Source organism: Gopherus evgoodei, chromosome 1 (assembly GCF_007399415.2).
Source record: "Gopherus evgoodei ecotype Sinaloan lineage chromosome 1, rGopEvg1_v1.p, whole genome shotgun sequence".
Taxonomy (NCBI): Eukaryota; Metazoa; Chordata; order Testudines; family Testudinidae; genus Gopherus; species Gopherus evgoodei.
The window spans coordinates 4,915,147-4,930,284 of record NC_044322.1 but is presented as its reverse complement, the minus strand read 5'-3'; the positions used below and the strand labels follow the sequence as shown (position 1 = coordinate 4,930,284).

Sequence of the window (15,138 nt, the reverse complement as noted above, 5' to 3'; positions counted from 1 at the left end):
CTGAGATAAAATGAGGGGGAGGCAGTCTCCAGCTGCTATGATAGTCCAGGCAGGACATTAAATGGTGCAGGGGAGAGGAGCCCAGCATCCCGCTGCTATGATATTCCAGGCAGTACAGAATCTTTTCTTTACACATGAAAGGGAGGGGGCTAATGGAGTTCATCCCCCAGTTGCTATGATGAAGATGGTTACCAGCCGATCTGTACCATCTACTGGGAATGACCGGGAGTCATTCCTATTTTTACCCAGGCGGGCCCAGCCGACCTCACCTGAGGCCAGCCAGGAGCACTCACGGGCTGATGATGACGACGGATAGCAGTCATATTGTACCACCTGCCACCGGGGATGGGAGGGGAGGGGAGAGGATACTGCTGTTCACTGCCACAGCATTGCGTCTACCAGCAGCATGCAGTAGACATAGGGTGACATTGAAAAAAGTCAAGAAATGATTTTTTCCCTTTTCTTTCACGGGGAGGGAGGGGGGTAAATTAACGAGCTATACCCTGAACCACCCTGGACAATGTGTTTGACCCTATAGGCATTGGGAGCTCAGCCAATAATGCAAATAATTTTTGGAGACTGCTGGGGACTGTGGGATAGCTGGAGTCCTCAGTACCCCCTCCCTCCCTCCATGAGCGTCCCTTTGATTCTTTGGCTTTCCATGACACTTGTCACGCAGCGCTGTGCTGTGGACTCTGTATCATAGCCTGGAGATTTTTTTCAAATGCTTTGGCATTTCATCTTCTGGAACGGAGCTCTGATAGAACAGATTTGCCTCCCCATACAGCGATCAGATCCAATATCTCCCGTACGGCCCATGCTGGAGCTCTTTTTGGATTTGGGACTGCATCGCCACCCGTACTGATCAGAGCTCCACGCTGGGCAAACAGGAAATGAAATTCAAAAGTTCACGGGGCTTTTCTTGTGTACCTGGCCAATGCCTCTGAGGTCAGATTGCTGTCCAGGGCGGTCACAATGGTGCACTGTGGGATACCGCCCGGAGGCCAATACCGTCGATTTGCAGCCACACTAACCCTAATCCGATATGGTAATACCGATTTCAGCGCTACAACTCTCGTTGGGGAGGAGTACAGAAACCGGTTTAAAGAGCCCTTTATATCGATATAAAGGGCCTTATTGTGTGGACGGATGCAGCGTTAAATCGGTTTAACGCTGCTAAAATCGGTTTAAACGCGTAGTGTAGACCAGGCCTTAATTTGTATCTGAAATCTCCTGTCAGCTGATTCAAGTTACTACAGTTTTAGAAAATGTAGATGCTTTTAGATAGCTCTTGCACTATTGCTCAGTTTAAATTCCTAGACCAACTGAGACTTCAGTTCCTGGCTCATTTCTGATGAGTAGAGCCCTGCACAGATAGAAAATTTACATCCGCGGATGCAGCTATCCGCAGATTTAAAGCAGATATTCATGGAGCTGCTGGACTCTAGCGACAATGAGTGAGACCAGCAAGACCATGGCCAGTATCCGGTGAAAGCAGCAGCCTATCAGGCCACTGCTCACAGGAGCCAGTTCCCAAACTGGGCAGTTTCATCAGCATGGCTGTGCTGCTCCCAGCCCTGCCCACTGGGGTGGGCACCAGGCTCACTGGCAGTTGTCCTTGGTCACGCTAGTGCATGCAAACTGTTCACATGGTCCCTGACAGGAGTCGCACATAACTGCATGGATCAGACTCCTGTCTGGGAGCGTGCGAGCTGTTTCACACACTAATGTGACTAGGGGCAGCTGCCAGTGAGCCTGGTGACCACCCCACTGGGCAAAACTAGGGGTGACACAGCAGCACTGGAGGAGCTGGGTGCTGGCTCTGGCAAATGGCAGCCCGACATGCTTCTTTCACCACTGCAGTTCCTGGCTCAATCGCTGGCCATGGCCCTGATGGTCTTGCTTGTTGTCACTAGAGCTCTGCAGCTCCACAGATATCTGCTTTATATCCATGGATATCTGCATCACAGATATCAATTTTGTGTCTGCGCAGGGCTACTCATGAGACCCTATAGATCCAACAAGAAAGTTCAGGTTTAAAGAGCATGTCATATCATTTCATGCACCTCTGTCTTGCCAGAGTTAGAGGTATGTACTTGCTGTCTGATATGCATCAGGGATGTTCAATCTATGGAGTGTTGTTCTTTTTGCTGGGCATTTAAACCCTGGGCACGAAAGAACAGATACACTCAGCTCCAAGCTTTTCTAATTACAAGCATTAGAATTTAGCTTCTTGGGTTTCTCCTCTTATCAGGCCCCTTTCCTGTGCAAGAACAGAGTAGGGCATAATTTGCTTTGAAACCTGTTGTATTATTTTGATGGAACATATGGGTCCCAAAAGTAAAAGTGTCACCACGATCCAGTCAGTGTGCGGTGTTAAACAAGGCTTTGGGTTTGCTATATAGAAAACTCAACTGCTTAGTACCATGGCACAGAGGCCATTAATAAAGATACAGCCAAAGAAGGAAAAACAGTTAAACCATTTGAAATGTAAAGTATTAAGCAAGGCTTTAATTTTAACAACATCTCTCTGTAGCCTTATCTATAGTTATAGTTATGGAAGTGGATATTACCGCAACTGAGGTAGAGGCCGTACTTGAACAGCTCGATGGGATGAAGTCGGAGGGCCCGGACAATCTCCATCCGAGGATATTAAAGGAACTGGCGCGTGAAATTGTGAGCCCGTTAGCGAGAATTTTTAAGCAATCGGTAAACTCAGGGGTTGTGCCGTATGACTGGAGGATTGCTAATGTCGTTCCTATTTTTAAGAAAGGGAATAAAAGTGATCCGGGTAATTATAGGCCTGTTAGCTTGACGTCTGTAGTATGCAAGGTCTTGGAAAAAATTTTAAGGGAGAAAGTAGTTAAGGACATAGAGGTCAATGGTAATTGGGACGAATTGCAACACGGATTTAGTAAAGGTAGATCGTGTCAAACCAATCTGATCTCCTTCTTTGAGAAGGTGACGGATTACTTAGATAAAGGAAATGCGGTAGATATAATTTACCTAGATTTCAGTAAGGCGTTCGACACGGTTCCGCACGGGGAACTGTTAGTCAAATTGGAAAAGATGGGAATGAATATGAAAGTTGTAAGGTGGATAAGGAACTGGTTAAAGGGGAGACTCCAGAGGGTCGTATTGAAAGGTGAATTGTCAGGCTGGAAGGAGGTCACTAGTGGAGTCCCTCAAGGATCGGTTTTGGGACCGATCTTATTTAACCTTTTTATTACTGACCTTGGCACAAAGAGCGGGAATGTGCTAATAAAGTTTGAGGATGACACGAAGCTGGGGGGTATTGCTAACACGGAGAAGGACAGGGATACTATTCAGGAAGATCTGAACCACCTTGTAAACTGGAGTAATAGAAATAGGATGAAATACAATAGTGAAAAGTGCAAGGTTATGCATTTAGGAATTAATAATAAGAATTTTGGATATACGTTGGGGGCGCATCAGTTGGAAGCGACGGAGGAGGAGAAGGACCTTGGGGTACTGGTTGATAGCAGGATGACTATGAGTCGCCAATGTGATACGGCTGTTAAAAAAGCAAATGCGATTTTGGGATGCATCAGGCGGGGTATATCCTGCAAGGATAAGGAGGTGTTAGTACCGTTATACAAGGCGTTGGTGAGACCCCATCTGGAATACTGTGTGCAGTTCTGGTGTCCCATGTTCAAGAAGGATGAATTCAAACTGGAACAGGTTCAGAGACGGGCTACAAGGATGATCCGAGGTATGGAAAAACTGCCTTATGAAAGGAGACTCAAAGAGCTTGGCTTGTTTAGCCTGGCCAAAAGAAGGCTGCGGGGGGATATGCTTGCTCTATATAAATATATCAGGGGGGTTAACGTTAGGGAGGGAGAGGAATTATTTAAGTTTAGTACTAATGTAGGCACGAGGACGAATGGGTATAAACTGGATATTAGGAAGTTTAGCCTTGAAATTAGACGAAGGTTTCTAACCATTAGGGGAGTGAAGTTCTGGAACAGCCTTCCGAGGGAAGTAGTGGGGGCAAAAGACTTTCCTGGCTTTAAGACAAAGCTTGATAAGTATATGGAGGGGATGTTATGATAGGATCGTTAATTTGGGCAATTGATCTTGGATTACCACCAGATAGGTCTGCTCAATGGTCTGCGGGGAGATGTTGGATGGAATGGGAACTGAGTTACTGCAGAGAATTCCTTGTTGGGTGCTGGCTGGTGACTCTTGCCCACATGCTCAGGGTTTAGCTGATCGCCATATTTGGGGTCGGGAAGGAATTTTCCTCCAGGGCGGATTGGCAGGGGCCCTGGAGGTTTTTCGCCTTCCCCTGCAGCGTGGGGCACGGGTCGCTTGCTGGTGGTTTCTCTGCAGCTTGAGGTCTTCAAACCAATTTTGAGGATTTCAATAACTCGGTCCTGGGATAGGGGTTGTTATAAAATTGGATGGGTGGGGTTCTGTGGCCTGCCTTGTGCAGGAGGTCAGACTAGATGATCAGATTGGTCCCTTCTGACCTATGAGTCTATGGGTTACTTTAATCAATTACTGAACCCCAAAGTGAGGGATTACATCTACTTTGATCTGTGAGCTCAGACCCTAAGATCAATTACAGTAGAGAGGTCATCAATAGAAGAGAGACCCCAGGATGCACAACAGAGACTACATAGTGCTCTTCATGTAATACAGTACACTCCTCTTATAATAATCACATCCATCCTGGATTATTTGATACCTATAAGCACTTGATTTGTACAAGTTAGTATAGGAATGATTTTTGTCCCAGTGGTTTTGATCACTAGATACGGTTGATTCTTGTATCAGTGATTCTTATAGAATGCACTGTAATTATTTTTATTGACCAAACAAATAACAATCTACAGATTGCAGTCAGGTGAAGGAGAGAGACAACAATATGGAACATCTAGCATTTCTATTACTAATACCACCCTTTGCAGAGAAACGCAAAATATTGGTCACCATCATCATAATCATCTTCACCATCATCATCACCAACAGCTGTTATCTTGGAATCCTCCTCCAAGGCACACAGACCAGGATACTGCTTTTATTATGTGTTATGCTGACGCCCACTGGGGTTCATGCATATTTATGAAGGTTTTAACGCCTTTTCCTTATTTGAACTTCCGCACCGCATTACTTTTAGGGTACCACATTTTTCATAGGCTAACTCATTACTTCCCTGTACTCATTAGCATTAATGTAACTTTATGACCATAGTAATACATGGTTACCCCAAGGATGTTTGTAACATTTCATCCTCGCTACCAATGGTCATCTTGTGGCATCTGCTGATGTTTCATAGACATTATTACCCAAACTCTGTGATTATTTTCAAAACATCAGCATACAAACATAGACACAAGCTCAGTAGGTTCATTATTAAGTTCTGTGGTAACTTATCCTAAGGCCTAATATTTGACTTCTATATCCTAAATATAACTGATATATTTTACCTCTGGCTACACCTCATTCCTTTTAGCTATAAAGAGCCTTTAGAAGGCGGGGGGAAAATTCTGTTTGACAGTTTCTTAAATGGTAATGACTGTCACTTTTTTGGAAAGAGAAGATAGTTGAGATGTGCTGGAGCTGTTATTGCTTTTGTTGTTGATGTCCGATCCCATTTCCTAGAAAACAAGATTCAAATACAGAAAAGGGGAAATAAAAAATCAGCAAAGATGAAAAATGAAGCTTCTGTCCCTGTTATTGACTCTCGTTTGCAAACTCTCTGCTGGAAAAACTCAGACATAGCACAGGGTCTTAGCAACCACCCTGAGATGTAGCGAACGTGTAACAGCATTGAGCTGTTTAGGGGCATTGCATTTAGGTGCCCTTCTGGTCACAAGCTTACAATAGTGTTGCAGAATGTATGGTTTTAGCCAGCTAATCCATACTCTTATTAAACAGAAGGAAAAAGGGATGTATAAGAAAGAAAAGAAATAAGGTGGAGAAGGAAAAGAAGATATATGGGCATGGTAGAGAGACAAAATCTCACTGCCCAGATGGGTTTGGGATTTAATTGGAGCCAGTGGAAGTGATGCTGTCATCTGGATCCCTCTCTCTGGTCCATTCTGGTCAGGACATCTCTTGGGATTAAAAGAAAGAAGGCTTGGGGTCTCAAGGGACAGTAGAAGGGGCAGATGTGATGGTGAATTTCAACTTTTCTCAACTTTCAGTCAGCCATTGGCACAATAATGCCCCGCTCCCCCACTCCCCGCCCCAGTCTCTTCTTTTAAGAACCCTGACAAAGAGGGATGGGTAGACTAGCCCCTCCCCTCATTATTTTGTCCACTAATTTATTAGACCTTATTTCTGATACACCAATTTTGGTTTATTCTGGTTCCACACTTTTCCTGTTTACCAAGAAATCTTAACACAATATTTGAGTTATATCAGTGGGACTTCTTGTGGAACCAAAGGTTCTCAAACTGGGGGGCAGGCCCTTTCGGGGGGATGAATGTATTCAGGGGGGGCTGAGAGGCTTTATGGGGGAGGGGGGAAATGTGCTGCACACATTTTACCCACAGCAATGAATGAACTACCAAAGCTGATTCCTCTGGATGATACCAGGTCCTCAGATGACAGTGCACATTTTGACAGATTTTTGTTGAGCTTGCATAGCATTATACAAAGCAGCTCACATCTGTACATTAATCCATTTGCTATGATGCAAATTTAATTGCCAGCATAGTCCACAATCAAAGTTTTGCCTTTGCTCTTATTACAATGGATCGTTGGCTCCTTCATGCAGCAGAAAAAAAAACCCAACTCAAGTGAAAAACAGAGGCCAAAACTGAGTCAAGTGAAGCACTGCTTCTACATATATTGGTATATGTACTTGAGGGGCAGGGAGAGGGGAGGCATATACTATTACAGACACAGTGAAGGGGGGGCACTATCAAATAAGTTTGAGAATCACTGGCTTAGACTAATTCAGTCCTTCTGTCTTCCTTTTGAACCTTTTTGACCAAGATTTGTTGCTATAGGTTATTGTGACACTTTATAAACGTTTCCTCATTTTTTGCAGCTGAGCTCATAATTTGGTTAAATTTAGTGGTCCAATTATCACACCACCATGTTGGTGGAGCACCTTATATCCAGCTTTGGAGCCACACTAGAACCGAAGAAGCTGGATTTATCTTTAGCGTCTGTCAGTGCCATGGATTTCAGATTTGCCTGGTGTAAGGCAGAAGCTCATGAGTGCAGATGATGATGGTCCTTCAGTGCTGGAGACCTTGTCAGCACTGGAAAAGCTCTAAGTAAACCTGCTCCTTTCAGTGCCACATTTCTCTCAGATCCAGCATTTGTGGACAAATTCCTACATCTCTCTCTATTGCCATTTATAAAATGTCATCAATAATACAGAATTGTCTAATGAGGTATTCTTGGGTTTAATTAGGTAATGTGTGAGTGATGCTTAGTAGATAAGGCATTGGACTGGGATTTTATTCCACTCTACCAGTGATCCATTGGGGAACCGTGGATACGTCATTTCATCATCCTGTGCATTAGTCTCCTCACCTCTAAAATAGGCATAATGGTATCTCTGCATTAGGTGCACTCAGTTCAGGTTTTCAATTTCTTCTTCACAGCTACGAGAGCTGGGATTATTTTTTGTAATTAATGCATAGATTCCAGAGCACAGCTCTATGGCAAGAAATGAATTCTCCAGCAAATTCACAGCTGCAGAGTGCACTGGGTCTTGACTGTAGAGTCACATAGGACCATTTAAGTGGCTAAATACCTAAATCACACTGACTTCAGTGAGAGCCAGACACCTAAATACCTTTGAGGAGCTGGGCCTTAGACTTTATGTTACCAACAGTTCTTCGAGTGCTATCCCTCTGCATGCTCAGTTCAGGGGTTGGTGCCTCCTGGCACTGTCGATTGGAGATTTATAGTAGCAGTGTCCATGTGGGTCACGCTTGTGCAGCAAGCGTCTCGTTATGTCATTGGTGCCGCGTCTAGCACGTGCACGACTTGAGCCCTCCAGTTCCTTCTCAATCATCCTCAGCTGAAGACAGAGCTCTTCCAAAACCTTTAGAAATAATAGTTGAAATAGCTAGTTAGTCATATAGAAAGTTAGTGTTAGTGTTAGAGTTAGTTTTATTACAAAAAACATTTATTTTCTCTAGTTACCCTCCCTGCACTGGGGGTGGTTAACTATTAAGATACCTGGATCGCCAAACTTCAAGCAGTGTGGCTCCTGCCATGAAGCAATGCCTGTTTTGGAGAGGCACTCCTTGTGCATACAGTGTCTTGGTGAGGCACATATCCCACAAAAATGTTCCCACTGTAGCAATCTGAAAGCTAGAGCCTGGTGTAATTGGGATATCAGGTTAAAAATTATCTTGGTGCAGAAATCTCTCCAACTTGAAATGGACTCACAGACTGCCTCTCTGGGCAATCCTCCCATAGGAACAGGAGACGTAACCTCCAAAACATCGAGGACGAGAGCACAGATGTCAGTGCCAAGAGCACTGCAGAAACAACGATGATCTCCTGCCAGGTCGCTACCCCCGATGCTGACACATGCTTCGGTGAGCACCTATGATGCTCCAGGTACCTCTGGAGGTTGGTAAGGTGGCTCTTTCTTGCCTCCCCCTCTCCACCTGCCTGCATGCCTGCTGTTCACCTCCGTTTGGCTTCTCACTCCGCTTGCCCACCCACCTCCCACCTCATCTCCCCATCAGGCACCCACCTCCTCCTGAAGAGTGGGGCCCCCTAAAGCATGGGGCCTGGGGCAGTCACCCTGATTTGCCATACCCTAGGGACGTCTCTGCCTGTGGGATATGGCGGAAATCCCTGCATTTCTCATTAAGCAGTACACTCATCAAATGAAGACGATAATGAGTTACAGGGACCATGCACTTTCTCGCCGCACCATTCATCGCTGAAAGAATAGCGACCACCCTGGAGCCATATGGGGCTGAGATACCATTACAACTAGAAGGCTCAACCATGGTGCGGATTGCCTTGGATGTATCCACCAATGGCCTTCCTAATGCAATGGGCACATTGGGAACACTGGCCAACTTACTGGGGCCCCCACTCCAGGCCACCCAGAGCTCGTAGAGGCGAACTGAGGGCAAGTCATGGCTGACTAACTTAATTGCCTTCTATGATGACTGGCTCTGTGGATGAGGGGAAAGCAGTGGTTGTGTTATTCCTTGACTTTAGCAAAGCTTTTGATACGGTCTTCCACAGGATTCTTGCCAGCAAGTTAAAGAAGTATGGGCTGGATGAATGGACTATAAGATGGATAGAAAGCTAGCTAGATCATCAGGCTTAACAGGTAGTGATCAATCGCTCCATGTCTAGTTGGCAGCTGGTATCAAGCCGAGTGCCTCAAGGGTCGGTCCTGGGGCCGGTTTTGTTCAATATCTTTATTAATGATCTGGAGGATGGTGTGGATTGCACCCTCAGCAAGTTTGGGGATGACACTAAACTGGGGAGAGGTAGATACACTGGAGGGAAGGGATAGGATGCAGAGGGGCCTAGACAAATTAGAGGATTGGGCCAAAATAAATCTGATGAGGTTCAACAAGGACAAGTGCAGAGTCCTGCACTTAGGATGGAAGAATCTCATGCACTGCTACAGACTAGGGACCAAGTGGCTAGGCATCAGTTCTGCAGAAAAGGACCTACGGTTACTGTGAACAAGAAACTGGATGTGAGTCAACAGTGTGCCCTTGTTGCCAAGAAGACTAACGGCATTTTGGGCTTTATAAGAAGGAACATTGCCAGCAGATCAAGGGACATGATCACTCCCCTCTATTTGGCATTGGTGAGGCCTCAACTGGAGTACTGTGTCCAGTTTTGGGCCACCCACTACATGAAGGATGTGGAAAAATTGGAAAAAATCCAGCAGAGGGCAACAAAAATGCTTAGGGGCTGGAGCACATGACTTATGAGGAGAGGCTGAGGGAACTGGGATTATTTAGTCTTCAGAAGAGAAGAATGAGGGGGGATTTGATATCTGCTTAGGGTGGTGGTGGAATCTCCTTCCTTAGTGGTTTTTAAGGTCAGGCTTGACAAAGCCGTGGCTGGGATGATTTAATTGGGAATTGGTCCTGCTTTTGAGCAGGGGGTTGGACTAGATGACCTCCTGAGTCCTGTCCAACCCTGATATTCTATGATTCTATGACACTGAAATAGATACAGACCAGGAAACTACATCTCTGGCACATAGTTCTACTTAGGCGATCATGCCACCACCTCCTACCTCAGCGGACGATTTCAAGCAGTTCCAGGAACCGTTTAAGCAGGTCGCCCAAAGCCAGTACATCCCACTGGAGGAACTGCAGACAAATTAGCACAAGATAATACAAATCCTATACCCCTCCTCTACTTCCAAGGTCACTCTCCGCATAAATGATGCAATCCTGGAACCAGCTGAGACAGTGGCAGATACCGGCCTCAATTCCACTGACGTGCAGAAGGGCTGATAGGAAGTATTACGTCCCCACCAAAGGGATAGATTCCCTCTTCTCACATCCCCCTCCCAACTTCTTGGTAGTCGACGCCACTAACCAATGTGGCAAAGTTTAGATGGACACCACGAGATAAGAAACACAAGAGGCTCGACTTGTTCGGGTGCAAAGTTTATTTTTTGAGCACTTTGCAATTCAGTATTACCAGCTATTCAGCCTTGTTAGTTAAATACGATTATGATAACTATGAGAAATTTAGCTCATTCACAGTGGAGCTCCCTGTGGAGAAACAGTCACAATTTCAAGCGATTGTAAATGAGGGTCAACTCATAGCTAAAACAGCCCTCCAAGCGTCTTTGGACATCATGGACACGGCAGCCAGAACCATGGCCATGGCTGTAGTGATGCGCCGGACATGCTGGTTGCAGGCCTCGAGCATCCCTAGAGAACTGCAAATGAAAGTAGAAGACCTACCATTTGATCAAGAATTGTTGTTTTTGAATAACACTGATGAGGTGCTCCACTCAGTGAAGGACTCTCAGGCCACTCTGCACATTCTGGGGATTTATACCACACTTGCAAAGAGAAGAAGGTACCAACCTTATCAGAGAACCAGAGACTCCTCCACCAATCAACAGCAATAATGGCCTTACGATAATCAAAGGCAATGTCAACACACACAGCACGAGAGAGCACCACAATCCCAAGCACTGACTTCCCAATTGGCTCCTCCCAAACCACAATTTTGAAGCTTTGGTCTAGGGTTTGAATGACCTCTCTCACCAGGCAGCACTTGTGCCCAATACGTTCCCATGTTTTGGCTATCACCTTCACCCATTCTACCACATCTAGACCTCAATAACATTGGACCAGTGGGTTTTAGAAATAGTACTTTTGGGATATACCATTCCCTTCACCTCCCAACCACCTACCCTACCCCCCACCCTGTCCCTCTTCAGGGACCTTTCTTACAAGCACGTATTACCACAAGAAGTCAATCATCTTCTACAAGTAGGTGCCGTGGAACGAGTGCCTTCACAGTGCAGGGGGAAGGGATTTTACTACCACTACTTCTTGACCCAGAAGAAGAATGGAGGATGGAGACCTATCTTGGACCTCACGAAGCTCAATAAATTTGTATGCTCTCAAAAGTTCAAGATGGTCACACTGGGCACGATACTTGCAGCACTGCAAAAGGGGGACTGATTTTCAGCCTTCGACCACCAAGAGGCTTATTTTCATATCACCATTCACACTGCTTACAGGAAATTCCTGCGATTCATAATAGGACAGGAACACTTTCAGTACAAAATACTACCATTCAGCCTATCTACTGCATCAGGAATTTTCTCCAAAACCTTAGCGGTAGTTAAAACATATCTACACAAATAGAGAATAATGATCTTCCCTTACCTGGACAATTGCCTTGTCAAAGGCCCAACTCAAGAAGAAACGCTGGACACAGTCCAAATGGCTATCACACTATTCAGGGATCTAGGGCTACAAACAAGAAAACAAAAATCCACTCTAATCCCAATCCAACAACTGGACTTCGTTGGGGCACATCTTGATGCACAGAAGCCAAGGCATCCCTGCCCCTGACCAGATTCACAACCCTAACAAACTATCTTGGAAGAAGGGTCAGTCCTCAAATACTGGCTTGTACTGTCCTGTAACTACTAGGACACATGACAGCCTTGATGTTCGTGGTACAACACACAAGACTACATAAGTGCAGTGTACAGATCTGGATGAGCACTGTATACATACCCAGCAAACACTCTCTAACACAAGCGTGGCTCCTGCATGGTTCATCATGATGAACTAGTCAGCTTGGAACAAGTTAAACACGTGTTACTAAATAGCAGGAAGGTGACCACGCATAATACTTACCTTCAATAATGGAAACAATTTTCCTCCTGGTGTCAAGAAAAACACTTGACGGCTTCCATAGCACCGCTATCATTAGTGCTGGAATACCTGCTGGAGCTGAAACACTCAGGTTTAGCAATGAGCTTGATCAAAGTCAATCTTGGGGCCACTACTGCATTCCATCATGAGATTGATGGGACCTTAATCTCTGTACACCGAACTACTAAAGCTTCCTCGCGGGTCTCCAGAATATTTACCCAGAAGTTCGCCAACCTACCCTGGCCTTGGAACTAAATCTGGTGTTGAGATGCCGCACCAAATCACCATTCGAACTGCTAGCCACCTGCTTCTTACTGCATTTTTCCATGAAAGTGGCCTTTCTGGTTGCTATTACTTCCACCAGATGTGTGAATGAGATGGGGCGCTCATGGCCGATTCTCCCTATACTATATTCTTCAAAGACAAGGTCACGTGGCATACACACTCAAAATTCTTACCAAAAGTAACATTAACCTTTCTTATGAATCAACCAATCCATTTTTCCTACGTTCTATTCTAAGCCTCATGGTACTCCAGCAGAGGCCATCTTGCATACATTGGATGTTAGGTGTGCCCTAGCATTTTATCTTGAAAGGACCAAACCTTTCCAGAAATCTCCTAGACTTTTCATTTATACTAACAAGCATTTGAAAGGCTATGCAATATCCTCTCAGAGTTGTCTAAATTGATCTCCACGTGCATTCAACAGTGTTACCATATTTGGAACATGGACCCTCCTGTACACATCAGAGCACATTCTACACGATCTGTTTTAGCCTCGATAGCATTTCTACACAGTGTTCCAATATTAGAGATTTGTAAGGTGGCCAAATGAGCCTCCATCCACACATTTACTGAGCACTATGCAACCACTCATTACTCCAGGACTGATGCCATAGTTGGCCTAATCATACTCAACTCTACAATTCGGACGAACCTGAAATCTCTCTTGCCTTCTCAGGGGCACAGCTCTACAGTCACCTGAAGTGGAGTACCCACAGGGACAGAACTCAAAGAAGCAGAGAGGGTACTCACCTCGTGCAGTAACTGAGGTTCTTTGAGATTTGTGACCCTATGGGTGCTCCACTGCCTGCTCTCCTCCCCTGTACTTCAGAATTTGCAGTTGGGACTCTGTAATAGAGAAGGAACTGGAGGGCTTGGTCATGTGCTCCCTAGACGTGTCACCAAAGGCGCCGTGAGATGCCTACTGAGCATGTGAGACCCACTCAGACACTGCTACTGTAAATTTCCAATTGATGGCACTGGGGCACACCAACACCTGAAGTGGAGCACCCACGAGGGCACACATCTCAAAGGACCTCAGTTACTGCACAAGGTGAATAACCTTCTTTTCAGATGCATCAAGACTGCAGCAGCAGTTGTTGGAATTTTTGGATCTGGTTTTAAGACTAGGCTATGAGTAGACAATTCAACAAAAATATCTTTATTTCTCAAAGGCTGATCAGCCTCTTACCAAGGGAAGTACATCTCGTATGCTGTACTCAACATCACTATAAACCCCTACTATGATAATGCTTCCCTAAGACTATAAGCAGTGGCCTGTATGTGCCTTAAAACTAGAAGAAGGACCCACCACATCATCCAGGTGGTCTTTGCTGTCCAACAGGCCTGCTGAGCTGAAGCTTGATGCTGAAATTCCCATTTTTGTATTCTATGTCAAAGTGCAAGCTGCACGTATTTGTGTCAGCTGGTGTTCCGCTTGTCTCAGACACAGCCTCACACAACAGTTTCTGGTTTCTTCTCAAAGCAGTTTAACTATCTTGAACTAGTTTTGTGGTTTTAGCTGAGAGAAAAACAACCCCTTTCGTTCTTATAAAAACAACATTAATTTACCTAACAGCAGAGCTAATTATAACCAATTTTACATAATGACTGCCTACCATATATTTATATCAAGCGCCATCTTGCATTATCTATATTTCTTCAGCAGGGTCCTGTGCTTTTGAATTTCTAATTTTTTAAAATCTTTACTTTTCAGAATGTTTATAGCCCCAAATATCCCAGTTTTTACTTACAATGAGAAGGGAGACTTGATAACAGATTATCCATATATACAGGTAAGCATGAGACGTACCTTAGAGGGTACAATACTGAGTAAATTTAAACTGCCATGCTCTAGACTGGATAGATGAAGGTTATCAGCTTTGATAATAAATTTCTGGCTTTTTAATTGGATTATAATTTGAGGGACTTTTCTATGTAGTGAGACAACCATACCCTCGGCTGAAAGCTGATGAATTTAAACTTAGGTATGGTTAATAAACCCCTGGCTAATAACCCCTGGTTAATAACCTCACCTTAGACCTTCGTTCCTTCTGAATAGCTGACAGATTGGACAGTTGAGTTCCTCTGTTGATTTAAGGTCACTTGCTAGTTGTGGTACTTGTTCCCAGGTGATGACAAAGCATTCAATATTCTCTGTCGCTGTTTTCTGACAGTTCTTCCTTGGCCTTCCTCGTTTACACCCTGAGGTAAAACACTGAATTTTAAAAATTCATTAGCCAAATTCTACATGAAAGAGAGGACAACATGAAGAAAATGGGCTTTCAAACTGCTGAAGATTGCAAAGATTTTTTAAAAAGGTTTAAAAAATGGTTGGCCATTCCCACTCTCTGTTCTCATTTCTGCCTTCCCTTGTTACAAGTGAGCTGGACTCATCTTCCCTGAATAGCTGCAAAATATTTTTGCTTTAAAATCAAATTGCTAGGGAGTGGTGGTTGTATTCTGCCAAGCCCTGGCTGGGATGGTTTAGTTGGCGTTGATCCTGCCGTGAGCA

General features: G+C 44.7%; 1 protein-coding gene across 1 annotated transcript in view; it reads left to right on the top strand.

Moving 5' to 3' along the window:
* The window catches only part of LOC115648684 (disintegrin and metalloproteinase domain-containing protein 20-like), a 153,517-nt gene that overhangs the window by 7,217 nt on the left and 131,162 nt on the right, over positions 1-15,138 (top strand). The window contains exon 4 of the mRNA XM_030556663.1: positions 14,341-14,419. Coding sequence (XP_030412523.1) covers positions 14,341-14,419 — 79 coding nt within the window. The remainder of the gene's footprint in view (positions 1-14,340; positions 14,420-15,138) is intronic.